Here is an 18,915-nt window from a genome sequence, read left to right on the forward strand (position 1 = left end):
TTTCATCCAGTCGTTTGTGTTTTTTTTTTTTTTTTGAAGTCTCGTCATTTTTTCCTGTTATTACACCGGCTATTAGTGCAGTTTACTTGTGTTTCCTGCTCAACCATCCGCGTCCTTGTTTCAATGGCGTAATTTCCTGGTCGTGTCTGTTTTCCTTCATCTCTCCCTGTTTTATGTGTAGCCAGAAAGGTATTTATTTTGTTTTGTTTTAACGCAAACGACAACAAATTAGTGTAGTTTTTGACTGCATTGGCGCGGCTTCGTTTTCCAACAACTTGGGGCCATTTTGCGCTGTGCGAACGAGTTTTTTTGTTGTTGTTGTTGCACGCAATTCTGCAATACCGATTCTTAGAATACGTACATTCGGGGCCGTAGAGTTGAGCTGATTTGAATTGTTTGGTACTATTATATGGTAAAGAGTTAAGTTAGTTTGGATGTTAAAGAGCCGATTGTCAAATTTTGTCCTAGAAATCGAGTGTCAGATGCGAAGTCTGTCCAAACAGAAATTCAAGCTCATCAGCTACGTAATACGAACAAGTTTTAGAAACTCAATAAACACATATCCTTTGTATTAAACGAAACACTGTTTTTAGGCGGTACTGAACTGATGTACCTCAAGGAGGCAATCTAGAGCCTGATATTTACGTTTGATTTGTCAATAGCTTTCCGGAACAGAACCAGCAGCAGAAAGTCGAAGCTAACGATGGTGGGTTATTGGTGACCATCGCAGCCTTTGATCTTCTAACCTATTCCTTATACATGAATCCAGTTACCTGGCTTTTTTGTATAATTGAGGTGGTAGTTCGAAAAGTTGGTACTACTATAGGGTAAAGAGTTAACGGTTCGGATGTTGTCCACAAATTCATATTTTTACCAGGAATTAGAACAAACCGGCTCACATGGCACGTTTCCCTTATTATGTGGTAATTTGTGCCTACAAGTGAGAGAGCCGAAAGAGTAATTTCGCCGAAAGTCGATTCGCCGAAAGAGTAATTTTGCCAAAAGTCGTTTCGCCGAAAGGTTCGTTTCGCCGAATGGGTCATTTCGCCGAAAGGGTCATTTTGCCGAATCTTGCAATTGTCTTAATATCGCAATTGGAATTGATTTAAAATAAATACAAATGAAGGATGATACCGTTAACTCCCGTTTTGTTGACAAAACTCTGACAATTGTACTTCATGAATAAAGATTGATTCTTGCACTCCTGAATAAAGGTTGATTCATGAACCTCAGAACGGAGTTCCCAAGAAAACTTGTTGACTATTGGCTACTAAGCATCAATGTAATTGCATAGGTTTATCTACCAGGCAAATGCATGTGGTATTTTCCGTTTACTAAGTGAAAATGAAAAAAAACATCTAATGCGGCTTCGCCACATCGTTTTGGTTCATGTGCTGTTCGACTTCGCAACCGCTCGTTCAAATCTAACTAAAGCAAAGTAACCTAGCTTGGAGTTGACCGGGCAAACAAGGCGGTTACAGGTTTGTATGCAAGAGGCCGCCGCTTCCGACGGCGGGTGATATATTCGAAATTACCCTTTCGGTGAAATGATTTTTTCGGCGAAATGACCCTTCCGGCGAGATGGCCCTTTCGGCGAAATGACCTATTCGGCGAAATGACCCCCTCCTCTTTTTTACTGTTTATGAGCACTGACCCAAGGCTTCCTGATGCGTTGTGGCCCAAGGCACCAAATTGTGCGTTCTAATAAGGATTTTTTATGAATCATTTATTGCAGCATTCGAATTGTAATGAAATCAGAGAATATTCAATTTCATTATTCTCTGCAAAACTGAAGAAATTTAAATATTTAATGATATAAAATATTGAAACCAAAAATTTACATTTTCAATTTACATACAATAAAAAATTAAATAATTGCCTTCAATACTTTTCTATGAAACACCCAGTGGCCCAAGGCTGTCTACTCTCCCCTATACACATTTTATTCAAAATAACAATCCAATCAGTTTCAATCAATCCGTTTTTAAGAAAAAAAAGGGCTTTTGACTATGAGTCATTGCATGAGTTTATTTTGAGCAAGACAGATTCAATTTTTCATCTGTCAAACGTTACACGCTAAAATAAAAATTAGAAAAACCCGTTTGCTCAACACAAGTGAAATTCCAGAACGTAACAGCAAAAAATTAGTATCGATTTGTTCCGATTTAGGTAAAATTTTACACACATGTTCAGTGTGACAAACCATTTTTGTTTTTGCAAGGAATTGAATTTCATCCTTTTTCTTCTAATCGGTGTAACTCGGAAACTGATGGACCTCTGAAAAAATATACACTGAAAAAAAATTAAATTTCCGAAAAAATCCAATTGAAAACAAAGTTTCGTAATTTTGTCTTAAATAATTTTGTCTTAAACATAAAATCCACGTGAAAAATTTCATTAATGTGAATCAAAAAGCGAAGAAGTTACAACAGAAAACAATTTTGAAGTGACCTTCCTCCTGAAAGTGGTCATTTTCGAAACATTTAGATATGAAATGAAAACAGCTCAGAGTTTTTAATAATTTCATTTCATTTCATTTAGAAATACTGTTCTTGTTGAAACGGTGTTGTTTATTTCAAAAAAAACTGAGTTCTTTAAATGTCATGTCTCAATTTTTCGAAAACGATTAGTTCTAGGGGGAAGATAAATTCATCAGAAACTTCAAGCTAAAAGAAACTGACACGAATTGACAAATGTAGATTTTCAGTTTAAGTTTCAAACAAAGTTATTCAAAAAAAAAATTATGAGACGTTGTTTTTTTAATTTGATTTTTTCGGGTAGTATTTTAATTCTTGAAAAAATGTTCGGCTTTACTTTTTACTGTATATTTTTCATAGTTCCCGATCAACAGTGATATGAAAAAAGTCTATACACAAAATCATTCACGTTTTTGAAATGTCAAACATGGTTTGTCATGTTAAAGACGAGTGCAAAGTTTAATTTTAGTCGAAGTCTAATGCTCTACTACTACATATTTCTGGAATTGTTCTCCAGTCGGTCAGAGCTCTGGACAATAATGCCACGAGGTATTTCCCTCGTGCAAATTTATTTGTCATTGTCGAGTAGTGGCAAAATGCCAAATCGTACATGAGAACTGACGAGAGGTGTTTTTAACGGCTCTCGTTTTTGATGTTAATCCAACTGTTTCTCTTCAATGTTTTCTATTTTTTTCTTTTTATATTTCGACTCTAGGTTCCACCTCCCCTTAGCAGTATAGAATTCAGTACCACGGATTTGTTAAAAGTAAGCCAATTTTTCGCGTTTTCAAGCTCTTTATCAGGTTTTATCTGGGTTTTGAATGACCACAATTCACATCAAACTTTGAGGTTCTGCAATGTTTACTACGTCACCTCGACTGAATTCACGAATGTTTTCACTAAACGATTAGAATTTGCTAACCACTTGTTCAAAAAGCGATTCCGCAGTTCCTGTTATCGATGTGCCACTTTCAAAGCTTCAATTTAAAAGTATACCATATGTAGGTCGTAACGAAGGTAAAATGATTCTTGAACAGTTGAATTGTACATAGAAAGGAATTTCACTCAGACTATTGACGCGACAAAAATTACAAAAAAATACTTCCGGGCACGCTCTAGTCGGGAAATACTATCCCAGACTCCGCACTCTTCAGATGTCGCCCCGTCCGACTATCACCTTTATGTATTGACGGGACACTTTTTTGAAGAGTTACATTTCGCCATTTCTTGGAAATCGAAAAATTGCTTGACAAATTGTGTTTTGCATGGTATGCAGAATCCACAGGTCAGAATGGCTTCTTTGCCGCAAAAAAAAACGGAAAAAAATCAAATAATGTCTGTGTGAAGGCCAATTTTGTAAATGGGTCTTTCGGCGAAATTGTAAAATTGTAAAAAAAAAATTTGAAATTGTTAAACAAATTTGACGAAAAAAAATGAAAAATCTGCTTATTATGTTGTAGTTTTTTTTAAAGAGAGAGAACTAAAAACAAACAAAAATCTTATAGTATATGTATCAATCCCTGAGACTCTATAATTCACACCGTTCACCTCTGCGAAAATAACATGTCCCGCTTTGAGCCACCATATCTCAGGGACCACTCGATACTTCAACATAAAATTTACACTGTGACAGTCTTTACTAAAGAATACTTACTTGAAGAATGGTAACCCATAGTTTTTTTTACTCCACGCTCGAAATGAAAAAAACGAATAGCCCCATTCACAGAAGAAGCTCCTCTTAGTAGACTAAAAATTTTTCGATAAAAACGGCTTGCGGAGAAATGAATTTTTCAGAAATTGTCCTGACTAAATACACAGTGAATCTATTAATTGTGGATACAAATTAAATGTATTTAATTTATGGTTGAAAATTCACCACTTACCCTGAAGAAACAGGATAATTTCTTCGAAACGTCGGCCAGCTCCATGAAATAAATATTACTCATGACCAAAAAACCATGACGATAGAGTACTCCTTTCCAATCGTTGTTCCACACCTTCATTGGAACCGGGAGTGGGTCATTTCGCCGAAAATTATTTTCCCGAAAATCATTTCGTCGAAAGTCGTTACAGTCCTGACATAACATTTCTTTTGTGGACTTTGGCCTTTCTGTTTCAACTAACTTGTCAGTCGATTCTTAGCGTACAAAATCAGTACATGGCTAGTACTGCGATCCTAAGTCGTTTCACCGAATGAGTCATTTCGCCGAAAGTCGTTTCGCCCAAAAAGGAAATTTCGAATATTTCACATTAATAATTAAAAAAGTGATAAATCCGGCTATCCATAAAAATATTTATTCGTTTTTATGTTTCCAGGATAATTGATGTGGCGTTCTGAGGATCACTAATCAATCTAAAAAAAATGGAGGAAAATAGTCTTTCTGGATGAAACGCGGGGAAATTAATTTATCCGCTATTTGAAATATGAGATATTTCAGAAGTACGATTGTAGGTCAACAAAACCTTCGTAAACAGTATCATCTGTCATTTGCCTCTATTTTGAATCAATTCCAAATACAATATTAAAACAAATTGAAAGATTCTGCGAAATGATCCTTGCGGTGAAACGGTTTTCGGTGAAACGTTTTTCGGCGAAATAATCCTGACCCTTGATACAAAAATTAGGCAGATCACGGATTTTGTTTTCAAAGAGTGTAATACTTCTTGCAGTAAATTCGTTGTTTGATTAGCTAAATTTCACTGGTTTTGTTGCAATTGCAAACTCCTTGCCAGATCATATTTTTCTGTTGACTCATTTTGAAGAACAATCTCGATTTTGATAAATATAATTTTTGCAACTTGCACTCCGCTTATTACTCTCTGTTTTTTTTTTCGTATGCCTTATTAAGTTGCACTAATCGGTTTCATTATGCGGAACGTATGTGATACTCCAGTCCAATTTTTTCTGTTATTCTACTGCCACTCGCTTCCATTACTGCGAAAACGACTGGAAAAAATAAAGAGACAAATTAATTATTGACATGACAGCCCTTTCATTCCACTGCGATTTATAACTCTCATTATCGCGTAATCGTGTTCGTGTTTTTCATTTTACTCTTCGATGCCCGCATGCATGCATGCATTCATGACTCTGATGCGTTGTGGATGAAGTTGATCTGCACTTTTCGTGACTGTCGTGGTATGGAGTGGAGTGGTGAGAGGTTTTGGGGGAGGGAGATCAGTACAAAATGGGGGCTAACTAACCAGCAGTCTGCGACACGGAAGGTAAAACAATTTGTTTTAATCGTTCGTTTAGTTGGATGACTGGGAGTGTGTAATAAGATTTGAAATTGGATTGCGTTGGACAACTCAGGCAGGATTTTTTCCTCCGATATTCCCGTTTTGATAGGGTAAATCTGTCAACTTCGGGACAAATCGAACAGATCCAATTACGAAAAAATAATCAAATTTGAATGAGTTATCTTGACCTGTCGTCTTCGATACGTCAATGCCTAACAATTCAAATTGAATTACTAGTGCACCTTAGCAGTTCATTTTGAACCGTTGAGTAAAGGTAAAATTGCACCTCCACTGAACAAACAAACGAGTTTCTCAAACCTTAACATATTTCGAGTTGAAATCGGATCGGAAGGCACCCAAACAAATCCTGGAACAAATCGGAAATTCTTTTCGAACGGATGACTCAGCGGTCAAGCATCAGCTGATCATCAAACGCCAGCCAACCAGTCCATCGAACATTATCTTCGGTTTTATCGGTTGCGACATGATATATTAATTTAAGTTAACGTCAAACATAAATGGGTGATCGAAAAGATGGGAGAATTGGAACCCAGGTAGGAAGCTCTGGTTGATTTAGCGGCGACGGCGGCGGCAGGTCGAGAATGTGTTGACAAATCTTCAATTGTCTCTCCTCCTTCACCGATTCACCTCGGGAGGTCATCCTTTCTAGCGAGAGAACGTCTGCTGAAGAGGATTCACAAGAATGAAGAGGAAAAAAAACACACACACATTCGGTTCGCTGTTATCGGGAAGTGACGAACAAGTTTCCGCACTTAAAAGATTAAGAGGTTGATTCTGGCCGGGAACCTGCGGGTGGTTCCTCGTTTTGTCTGGAACAAGTGTTGAGTGGAGACTTGAATTCATTCATAACCTTTACACCGCCAGAGGGTTTCCTAGTTCGGGATCTTCTCTGTTTGGCTTGGCGGAGCATCTCGATACAGATTGTGGTGAAAAAGTAAAACCGGGAAAATGTTGCCAGAATAGCATTTTTTAATGTCTTTATTTCATTAAAAAACGCAACCATTTTTTTCCAATGACTAGTCAAAAAAAAACAAATCCAACAAAAGAAAAATGTATGAATAGTTTTCACAAAAATAGTCGAATTATAGAATAAAAACCTAATAGTGTAATGGTTTCCTTTCTCATTAACATTTCACGAGAAATCGATCCAAGTTTCATATTGGACATTTCAAATAGCTGTTTCCGGAACCGGAATCAGAAGACTGTCGAGGTGGCAGTAAGCTTTCAGGGCCATTAAATAGGCAGCCCTACAGGTTTGAAAAGTTTTACAATCTGCGAACACCACACACAGCGTGCTTCGTTCGTAGAGGCGGTGTTGTGTTCTCTTCTTTCGTACCACCGCATATACGTATCGGTGCACTTTATATGACGGTTTGAAATTTTGGACACTCATAACCTTGTAACTCCGGAACCGAAAATCAGATCCCGGGGACTTTCAACAGATATGAGCTTCTGTGGTTCAGCCGATTAAATGGCGTGCTTTGTGATCTAATGATTTCTCGATTCAAGTTGCGCTGTTGCTTTCGATCTTTTGTTTTTTTATTTCATTCGATTTTAAGCCATGTAATTTTCAAATCACACCATTTTTGTATGTTCATGAATTGCAATTTATGTGAAATACGACACTCCATTTATGTGCATCTTATGACATGTAAAATTACAAGATATTTTCGAACTGTGCAGTTATTTAGAGTAGTTTTCTCGCATTTCTCACGAGTTATTTTTTCAAGCAGTTTTTTTTTTGAGCAGTCTTGCGTATTTTTCGAGCAGTTTTTCGATTAGTTTTGCGAGTAGCTTTCTTACCAAGTTCTTCGAGCAATTTTTCAATTAGTATTTTCGGGCAATCTCGTGAATTATTTTAGCAGTCTATTCGAACAATTTTACATGCAATTTTCGAATAGTTTCTAAAACAGTACTTTCGAGCATTTTTACTCTTATTTCGAGCAGTCTCATACATTTCAGATCAAATTTTCAAGTAGTTCATTTAAACAGCTTTTTCGAGTAGCCTTTACGAACAAAATTTTCAAGCAGGTTTTTCGAGCAAGCTTCTTCGAATAGTTTTTGTCTTCAGTTCCCCAAACAGTACTTTTGAGTAGTTTTTTTCGTTTGTCTTTCGAGCTATGTTTCAAGCAGTCTTGCGTATTTTTTTGCAGTAGTTTTTTGAGAAGTATTTTCTAGTTCTTTTTTGGGTAGATTTTCTCTTATTTCACTCGAGCAATTGTTCAAGCAGTTGTTGCGATTTTCTAGCAATTTTGAATGCATTTTTCGAGTAGTTTCTGAAACAGTTTTTTCGATCAGTTGTTCTCTTACTTCTACTCAGCAATTTTTTAGCGTTGTCGCACATTTTTAGAGCTGTTCTTTACGAGAAAAATTTTTGAGCAGTCTTTCGAATAGTTTTTTCGAGCAGTTTTTCTTGTTTTTCGTTTGAACTATTTTTCAAGCTGTCTCGCGTGTTTTTAGCACTCAATTCGAACAATTTTTTCATGCAGATTTTGAGTAATTTTTTGAAACTGTTTTTCGGATAGATTTCCTCTTAGTTTTTTTTTAGCAATTATTAAAGCAGCTTTCGTGTTCTGTTTGAGCAGCTTATTCAAGCAATTTTAAATAGTACTTTCTCAAGCCGTTTTTTTGATCAGTTTTTTTCTGACTTCTATCGAACAGAGTTTTTTCGAACAGTTTCGCACATTTTTAGAGCAGTTTTTCAAGTAGTTATTCCAAACAGCTTTTTCGAGTAGCTTTTATGAGCAAATTGTTTAAGCAGTTTTTTCGAGCAGATTTTCGAGCACGCTTTTCCGAATAGTTGTTTTGAGCAGTTCCTCGAACAGTACTTTCGAGTAGTTTTTTTTCGTTTGTCTTTCAAGCTATGTTTCGGGCAGTCTTGCGTATTTTTCTTAGCAATCGATTCGAGCAATTTTTTATGCAGTTTTTGAGTAGTTTTTTCAAGCTGTTATTCGGGTAGGTTTTCTCGTAATTCTTTCGAGTAATTATTCAAGCAGTCTATTCGAGAATTGTTTCTATGAAATTTTCGAATAGTTTCTTAAACAGTATTTTCGATCAGTTTTGCTCTAGCTTCTGTTGAGCAATTATTCAAGCAGTTTTTTCGGACATTCTGGCACATTTTTTGAGTAGCTATTTCAAGCAGCTTTTGCGAGTAGCTTTGAAGAGCAAAAGTTTCAAGCATGCATTTCCGAATAGATTTTTCGAGCAGTTCCTCAAACAGTACATTCAAGTAGTTTTTTTCGTTTATCTTTCGAGCTTTGTTTCAAGCAGTCTCTTGTATTTTTTTACAGTCAATTCGAGCAATTTTTCATGCAGTTTTTGTGTATTTTATTCAAGCTGTTTTTGGGTAGATTTTCTCATATTTCTTTTGAGCTATTTTTCAAGCAGTTTTCGCGATATTTTAGTAGTCTATTCGAGAAATTTGTTCTTGCATTTTTCAAGTAGTTTTTCAAACAGTATTTTCGATCAGTTATTCTCTGATTTTTATTGAGCAATTATTTAGGCACTTTTTTGGGCAGTCTTGCAGATTTTTAGAGTAATTTATCTAGTCGTTATTTCAAGCAGCTTCTGCGAGTAGACAGTATTTTCGAGCAGTTTTTGTTTCGAGCTATTTTTCGAGCAGTTTTAAGTATTTTTTGGGTAGTTTTTCCAGACTGTTTATCGGGTATTTTTACCTCATTTCTTTCGAGCAATTATTCAAGTTGTTTTCGCAATATTTTACTTTTCAATCGATACTTATTCAAGCAGTTTTTTCGAGCAGTCTCACACATTTTTAGATTAATTTTTCGAGTAGTTCTTTCAAGCTGCTTTTTCGAGTAGTTTTTATGAGCAAAATTTTCAAGCAGTTTTTTCGAGCAGTTTTTCGAGCAAGCGTCTTCGAATAGTTTTTCGAGCACGCCTCTTCGAATAGTTTTTTCGAGTAGTTCCTTAGACAGATTTTCTTTTGAGATATTTTTCAAGCAGTTTCGCCTATTTTTAGCAGTCAAATCGAGCCACTGTTTATGCAGTTTTTGAGTAGTTTTTTCAAACTGTTTTTTGAGCCATTATTCTAGCAGTTTTCGCAAATATTTTTGCAGTCTATTCTCAAACAGTATTTTCGATCAATTTTTCTCAGACTTCTATCGAGAAATTATTCAAGCAGTTTTTTCGAGCAGTCTCACACCTGTTTAGATCATCTTTTCGAATAGTTCTTTCAAGCAGCTTTTTCGAGTAGCTTTTAGGAGACAAATTTTCAAGCAGTTTTTTCGAACAGTTCCTCAGATAGTCTTTTCGAGCAGTGTTTTTCGTTTGTCTTTCGAGCGATTTTTCATGCAGTTTTTGAGTAGTATTTTCAAGGTAGATTTTCGCTTATTTCTTTCGAGCAATTATTCAAGTAGTTTGCTCGATATTTTAGCAGTCTATTCGATTTTTTGGCTTTTTTAAAGTAGTTTCTCAAACAGTATTTTCGATTAGTTTCTCTCTTACTTCTATCGAGAAATTATTCGAACAGTTTTCTCGATAATAGAGAAGTCTGTACGAGCAACTTTCAATGTATTTTTCGAGTAGTTTTTTTTCGATCGCTTTTTCTCTTACTTCTATCTAGCTTGAATATTTAGCAGTTTCTTCGAGTGTTCTCGTACATTATACAGAGCAGTTTTTAACAAGCAAAATTTTCAAGCTGTTTTCGAGCATTTTTCCGAGCAAGCTTCTTTGAATAGTTTTTTCGAGCAGTTTCTCAAACAGTACTTTTGATCAGTTATTTTTTTGTTTTTCTTTCGAGTTATTTTTCAAGCAGTGTCGCGTATTTTTTTATTACTCAATTCGAGCAATTTTTCATGCAGATTTCGCGTAGTTATTTTGAAGCTGATTTTTGGGTAGTTATTTTTTTCGAGTAATTATTCAATCAGTTTTCGCGATATTTTAGCAGTCTATTCAAGTAATGTTTGCTCAGATTTCTTCTTATTGATAATCGATAAATTATTCAAGCAGTTTTTTCGAGCAGTCCTAAGTATTTTTCTAGTAGTTAATTTAAGTAGTTTTTTCGAGTAGCTTTTACGAGTAAAAATTTTCAACAGTTTTTCGAGCAGTTTCTCAAACAATACCTCCTTCATTTTTCCTCCTAAAAATTCTGCAAGCAATTTTTCGAGTAGTTTCGTGCGTTTTTAGCAGTCAATCATCCCAGAAATTTTCAAGTATTGCGATAGGACTGTAATTGAATGCTGTGGCGGCCCAGTTAAAGCGAAGCATGCTTGGTTCTTCTAGTCAATTGGACTGTCGTTCCATGAGTGTTTCGCATGCAGGGTAGTTTAATTGTCAAAACATTTTCTCCGGTTGGGAGCTAGCTACGGATTTGAGTCCCATCTCGGCGATAACATTTTTGCAGTTTTTGTTACATAGCTGCATTCGCATATCATTTTTTTCCAATCTCTGTAGAACCGTTTTACCCCGATTCTTCTCATAAATCGGCTAAAGCGGTCTGTCTAGTGCTGTCCTCTGTACTGTATGTACTCAAAGCTCAGAATATTTTCTCGTAATTTGTACCAATTGTAAATTATAGATTTAACTTAAAATTCAGTTAAATGCGGAAGAGAGTTTAGCTAAAGATACGGCATATGAAAAGAGTTTTCGTCTGCTAAACGTTTTATATTGAACTGTTAAGTGGCATAACCAGTCAACATAAACCGCTAATGCACTGACGGGTCGAAGACGAAAACGCACCGATAATTGTTAAGCATAATTTTACTTTACCGTGAATTTTCCAATTTTTTGAAGCAACCTGGAATAGCTGTTTCCCGGCAGGGGAACGAGAGCTTGAAATCGATTTGAAATGTTTTCCTACTACTAGAAAGATTCAAGTTTTCGCTACACGAAAAAAAAACCCTCCATCACCACCCCCAGCGGAACAGACAGCGATTGCAGGTGAAGTTAAAAACCAGTATTTATGGTAACCACGCCGATCGTAAAAATCGAATTCAAACCTGCAAATAAACACATTTTTATTTCGCCACTCGAATACCTCGTTGTGTTGTGCTTCACCACACGCAGGATATCCCAGTGGACCCGTAAACCATGGTTCGAACGAACCATTCAACCTCGGAAAGTGATTCCGATAAGCCGTGTTTGGTTTGGTTTGGTTGGGCCTGGCTACATTAAACTCCGCCGGTATGCCCATTCAAGTGCGCAAACATTTTATACATAATAGAAGCTAAACTGGGCGATCTTTTACCGATGCCATAATTTGTGCCAGCAGGGCTGTTTTATTTCTCTGTCCTTCTTTCGTTTCGCTGCTACACAACACACTCCACGAAAAAAGATAAAAAAAAGGTTAGAAGCAGAACGGCACCAAACACTCTATAAACACTTTACGTGTTAAAGGTTTCCTATCCCTCGACCGAAGGCACGCGTTCTACCCCTCGGCCTCGGTTCCGGGAATCGAAATCAATTCACTTACTAACAGCTCTCGAATCCCTCGTCCGTTCGTCCATCCGTCCGTCTGAGTGAATTGTAAATTTCTGGTTTTTATCTGTGAAATAAAATATATTATTTATAGTTATAGGATGATAACGCCTTGCGAATGAGCGAACGCGAATGCGCGAGACTAGAAGAGAGTTACCTTCTAATTCATTGGACCATTAGAAAAGAAGGCAAAAGCTTATGTACAACTCAATTAAAACTCGTCCAAAGCTTGGCTGGCAGCATGTCTGGTGAGGAGATATCGACGTAGGCAAGCTTCCTAGACACCAGCACGATTGTGTTCCCTTCAAAGTATTACACGCACAAACAACGCGGCATTAGGATTTCCAGTTTGAATTGGTACATTCAGCTGTCCTAAGTCGATAACGGCAGAGTCGCTCAGCACCCAGCTTGGACACGAGAGACGGTAATCCCAATTAATTGCCCCTTTCAATTTCCTAAGGAAAAAAAAGTCGAACGCAGATTGTTGCACACGAGAGATGATGGAACTAGAACAGCTGGCTTCGGCCCTGGCCTTGGCAGCCATATTTGAATCCGTCTCAAACTGAGTACCCTATTCGCCTTAAAGATAATGTTCCAATTCATAATATTCATAATGGTATCTTCCTCGTCGAGCATATCATAAAGTTGTAAAATTTAACGGCTGCCGTCTGATCCCGAAGCCGAAAGTAGCAACATCCTCTTCGTCGTAGGAAAAGAGAAGAACCAAATCCTAACCCGGTATCCATCAAAAAACCGAAAAACCGAAAAACCCCCGTCCCCGAATCGACACCCGGGCTGGTAGGGGGAAAGAATATTCGAAAGAACGGAGCAGCACATCATTTATGGATATCAAATTTGGTGGGATAATATCGATAATCGCGCACACTTTGGAATCGAAAAGTGAGTCCTGTGAGTTTCGGGCTGTGGACCACCGACGACCGGTTTGCCGGTTTATTGATTGCCCGTCAGATCGACACTGACAGTTTATCGACCGTCAGCATCCGGTGATTGGTGGATTCGGTGCTTTTTTTCATCTCCGGAATAAAAATGAGGAGGGTGAAACCTTGCGGGTTCGAAACTGTTCGGTTGAGTATCAATAATAGCATCAATTATATAAACGCTTCTCGAAGACCTTGAAAGCAATCTCAAAAGAAATTTTGATGTTGTTTTTGTTAATGTAAAATTTTCACCAATGTTCTGAACCGGGATTAATGCTTTAGTTAATTGTTCCGACCGTAAGTTCAAATTGCTTGCCAAATATTGTTTTTTTTTATTGTACACAATGCACAATGTAGAACCAATCCTGAAAGATGTTCGAAAATGTTTCATCTGCTTCAAAATCGTAGGAAAATGTCCGTCAATATAAGTGATCACTTTTTAATTAACGGTTCGATGAATTTTCCGGTCCCAACCGGCTTACCTCATGAAATTATCAAAATAATTCATGATTTTATGATCAACCATGAGCATTCACTTTTGCCAGATGGGAAATTTGTGAAGAGCTCGAATAAATTATGTACGGAATTCACCCAACGGAGTCAATGCATGGGTTGAAATAATTCACAAATTTTTACGTTTCGTCTTCGACTCGTCAGTACAGAGCAGTTCAAAATTGGTGCTATTTGTGAATCACTTTTTTTGTGTTGCGTCGAAGGTGCCTTCCCCGAAAACCATTTCACCAAATCTGAATTCGTTTAAGTTCATAACACCAGAATCCATTCAATCTAAAATCAATACACCGGGAGTCATTTAATCGAAAGTTCTATCAGCGAAAGCCATTTCACCGAAATCCGTTTCATCAGAAGCCATTATGGAAAGTGAAACGCCATTTCAACGAAAGCCACTTTAAACAGAGCCATTTAAACTAAAGCCATTTCACTTAAGGACATTTTACCCAAAGCCATTTCATCGGAGGTCATTTAAACGAAAACCATTTCACCGAAATCCATTTAATCGAAAGTCATTATATAAAGCCGAAAGCCTTTTCACCGAAAGTCATTTCACCGAAAGCCATTTCCCCGAAAGCCATTTCCCCGAAAGCCATTTCGCCGAGAGTAATTTCACCGAAAGTCATTTTACCGAAAACCATTTCCCCGAAAGCCATTTCACCGAAAGCCATTTCACCGAAAGCCATTTCCCCGAAAGCCATTTCACCGAAAGCCATTTCACCAAAAGCCATTTCACCAAAAGCCATTTCACCGAAAGTCATTTTACCGATAGCCATTTCACCGAAAGTCATTTTAAAATGGCTATTTTACACAAAGCCATTTCACCGAAAACCATTTCACCGAAAGCCATTTTACCGAAAACCATTTCATCAGAAGTCATTATGGAAAGCCGAAAGCCAATACGCTGAAACCTATTTCACCGAAAACCAATTCACCGAAAGCCATTTCCCCGAAAGCCATTTCCCCGAAAGCCATTTCACCGAAAGTCATTTCTCCGAGAGTAATTTCACCGAAAACCATTTCACCGAAACCCATTTCATCAGAACTCATGGAAAGCCGAAGGTTGTTTTCACCGAAAGCTATTTCACCTAAATTAATTTTACCGAAAGTCATTTCAACAAAAGCCATTTCATCGGAAGTCATCATGAAAAGTCGAGAGCAGTTTCACCAAATGCCATTTTACCGAGATCCATTGCGCTGAAATCCATTTTATCAAAACTTATTATGGAAAGCCGAAAACCATTTCACCGAAAGCCATTTTATCGAAAGTCATATAAAGCCGAAAGCCTTTTCACCGAAAGCCGTTCTACCGAGAATAATTTTACAGAGAGCCGTTTCTCCGAAAGCCAGTTCTTCGAAAGCCAATTCTCCGAAAGCTATTTCATCGGAAGTCATCATGGAAAGCTTAAATCCGTTTCACCGAACGCTGTTTCACAGAAAACCATTTCTTCGGAAATTATTTAAACGAAAACCATTTCACCGAAAGTCGTTTTACAGAAAGCCATTTCATCGAAAGCCATTTTATCGTAAGCCATTTCGTCGGAAATCATCATGGGAAGCCTAAATCCATGTCACCGAAAGCCATTTCATAGAATTTCAATTCACAGAAAGCCATTTCACTGAAAGTCATTTCACTGAAAGTCATTTCACTGAAAGCCGTTTTTTCTAAAATCATTTGAACGAAAAACATTTCATCGAAAGTAATCATATAAAACCGAAAGCCGTTCCACCGAGAATCATTTTACAGAGAGCCATTTCTCCGAAAGCCAATTTTTCGAAAGCCATTTCGCCGGAAGTCCTCATGGAATGCCTAAATCCATTTCACCGAAAGCCATTTCGCAGAACGCCATTTCACAAAAAGCCATTTCACTGAAAGCCGTTTTTTCGAGTCATTTAATCGAAAACCATTTCATTTCATTATGAAAAGTCGAAAACCATGTCACCGATAGTCATATCACCGAAAACCGTGTTACCAAAAGTCATTTCATCAAAAGACGATACACCAAAATGGGTGCCACGTTTGCTCACTGTTGACCTAAAACGAGAGCGTGTTGATGATTCTCAGCAGTGTTTGGCCATGTTTAAACGTAACAAACCGGAATTCGACGCAAGATATGTGACAATGAATAAAACATGGATTCAACACTTCACTCCGGAAGCAAAACGATCGTCATCTGAGTGGACAGCCAACTGGTGAATCTCGTCAAAAGTTCCCGACAGCAAAAAAAATCGGCTGGAAAGGCTATGGCCTCGGTATTTTGGGATGTGCGTGGTGTAATATTTATCGACTATCTTGAGAAAGAAAAAAAACATTAACAGTGAATATTACATAGTGTTATTGGAGTGTTTGAAGGCTGAAATTGCAACGAAACGGCTGCATATGGCAAAGAAAAAAATTGGTTTCATCAAAAGAATGGCAAAACTACATTGAACTTTGAATTGCTCCCACATCTACCGTATTCGCCAGATTTGGCTCCCAACGACTACTAGCTGAAACTGAGGCCTATTTTGAGGCAAAAGATAAATCGTTCTACACAAGTAGTATTGAAATGTTAGAGCGGCGCTGTAATGATTGCGTTGCTTTTGATGAAGATTACGTCGATGAATAAAGTTAATTTTGAACCAAAAGAAATCGTGTTCTTTGTTAGGCCCGGGATTTTCGAGCCCATGTGTTAAATCGTATTCGTTTACTGGCACTGCTAACTTCGTTTTAATCCAAACTTCAGCTTTTAAGAAATTTATTCATTAATTCGTGTAAAAAATGTGAACGAACCCGTCGGGTTCATTACTCATGAGACCTTTAGGGCCCTGTTTTTCTAGATGAAAAAAAAACTCGCGCTAACAATAATCGTGCGGCTAATCACTCACCACGACCAGGTCAGCCCATTCTAAATTGACGACGACGATGATTAGTTGTATGAAATTCCAATTGTGCCTATAAATTAGCTTCTAGATGGAGGGGAACGGGGGGTACTTAAATACCGGCAGTTTCAGTGATTGTGTGTTGACCGACTCGGTCACGACACGCCACGACAGAGCCCCGAACATATGCCATAATCGGCTCCACAGTGGACAGGTAAATAAAAATTAATTGCGCTCCTAATGAAACCGGGATTTATGACATTCAGCACATTCAGCGGATAATTTGTGTCACCAGAAATTGACAATATGGCCGCCTGTCGAAACCCGAACTAACGCCTGTTTGTCTGTTTGTTTGTTTGTGTCGTTTCAGCGTTCCCCATTGCCCGCCGGATCGGTCATCCGTATCAGAACCGAACGCCACCGAAGCGGAAAAAGCCCCGTACCTCCTTCACCCGGATCCAGGTGGCCGAACTGGAGAAGCGGTTTCACAAGCAAAAGTATCTGGCATCCGCCGAGCGGGCTGCGCTGGCCCGCGGTTTGAAAATGACCGACGCCCAGGTGAAAACGTGGTTCCAGAACCGGCGAACTAAGTGGAGGTGAGTTGCTTCAGGAGGAAAAAAATCACAAAACTATCTCATGACATGCTAGGATGGATGTAAATTTTCCAATTATTCACTTCCCCGAAATTCGCTAATGTCAGTGTCGTAGGTTTTGTTAATTTGGTCCGAAGGAAAATCCCTCCGGACCGTGCTGCTTTCAGCTCCTGATTTGCTTCTTTCAAGCGAACATCATCTTTATGGCTTTCGCAGAAAGTTTGAGGTTAGAACCCAAATCTTACCGCTCTTGACAGACAAACGGACGCTGGTGGCGGCGGCTAATGTTTTGAATCTAACGCTCACAAGAAAACTCTCCCCAAGGATAAAACTTCTTCTTCCGTCATCGTCGTCGTCGTTTTCGTCGTTTTGGCCGATTCCAGTTCAGCAGGAAAACGGTAAGACGAGCGGATAAAATTTAATGTAATTACTCCTATTTAGATAATTAAGTCTGTTCGCAGCAACGAAAAGTGAGAGCTTCTTTGTTTTCTCGGTCTTCCTTCGTTGCCGTTTTTTGTTCTTTGTTGTTCGAGCGATGGCGGGAGGGTGGACTGAGAAAATGGCGGCGACCGGTTGGAAATAATTGATTTTTGAATACCTTCGGAAAACCACCAGCACCAAAGCAGGCGGTGGTTATTGCCGAGTTTGATTAATTAGCGTCGGGTCTGGCGTTGTGAGCTTTCCCTCCGAAAAAACAAGAAGGACCTAACTTTGTAATTAAACATGAAATAAAAAAAACGAGCGTCGTCGCCATCGCGGCAGAGCAGAACCAAAACTTTTATTACGTTCGGTTTTTTTTTCAATATTTTTTTATTGTTTAATTTAATGCTACCGTGCGTCATCAGCAACTTGACTGGAAAATAATGGCGGCGGCCGGCGGTCACTGCCTCACCGAGAAAAGGAACATGCGATGGCAGAGTCCACAGTCCTTCCTCCTTCGTCCCCGGCAAAAAGGAACAGCAGAACAAAAATATAATGAAAGCATGAATTATTCAGAAATCGTAATTAGAAATGTTAATCTCGTAATTGTTGCTCACCTAATTGTTTCGTATAAATTACGTTAAAAAGCACGCCTTCCACATTAATATTCCTTCTTGCATGGGCTCCACTCCGGAATGGTGGCTGACCGGTCCCCCGAAAAGCAATGCAATTTGCGCGCCGCCGTTGCTCCCGGGATTTTCTTTTTTTTTTTTTGTTTGTTCGCTACCCGTTTTTTCTCGCAAGGATCGAGACCGAACGCGCGCGGTTACTTTGTCCGGTATTCTTTCTTCTTCAGCAGCCAACGCGGCGAAGGTAACGGACCATCGCGCACCATCGCTCACGAGTCATTCGATTATGGTAAAATTATGTTATTTTTAATTGAATTTCAATTAAACACAATCCCGATCCGCTGGTGTAGAAAGTGGCACGACGAACGCCGCCGCCGCCGCCACCGCCGAAACGACACCGATTTTAATTGACAGTTCGCTGTGAGCCATCGAATGCCGCTCTGATTGAATAACCCCCGGGTCCGGGGAACCGTTTCTGGAATTGGTGGCGGGCATTCTTTGCCTGGACCTGGACCTGATTCCTGATTTGATTGCACTTTTCCTGATTTGTTGGTTGCTCTTTCTCTACACACGACGTCACGGTGGTCGCGCCAGCCTCGCCGAAGAAAGGATTGCTCGGCGGCTGAAGGATGCAAATCAACCATGCAACGAGCAGCTCTAGCCTTGTTTACACACTTGTACCGGTGTTAGCTGTCACCGGTCACCGCGCACTGCAAGCTAGTAGCGGCACTTTTTTTATATCTCTCTCTCTCCGATTGCCTACGGGTTGTGCTAATTTGACAAGTTTGAA

At 38.6% G+C, this 18,915-nt stretch overlaps 1 protein-coding gene across 1 annotated transcript in view; it reads left to right on the top strand.

Moving 5' to 3' along the window:
• LOC131434304 (T-cell leukemia homeobox protein 3) overlaps positions 1-18,915 on the top strand; it is a 52,014-nt gene that overhangs the window by 13,071 nt on the left and 20,028 nt on the right. Inside the window, exon 3 of the mRNA XM_058600973.1 lies at positions 16,854-17,079. Within this exon, the coding sequence (XP_058456956.1) occupies positions 16,854-17,079 (226 nt within the window). The remainder of the gene's footprint in view (positions 1-16,853; positions 17,080-18,915) is intronic.

The sequence above is a fragment of the Malaya genurostris genome, chromosome 1 (assembly GCF_030247185.1).
Source record: "Malaya genurostris strain Urasoe2022 chromosome 1, Malgen_1.1, whole genome shotgun sequence".
NCBI lineage: Eukaryota > Metazoa > Arthropoda > Insecta > Diptera > Culicidae > Malaya > Malaya genurostris.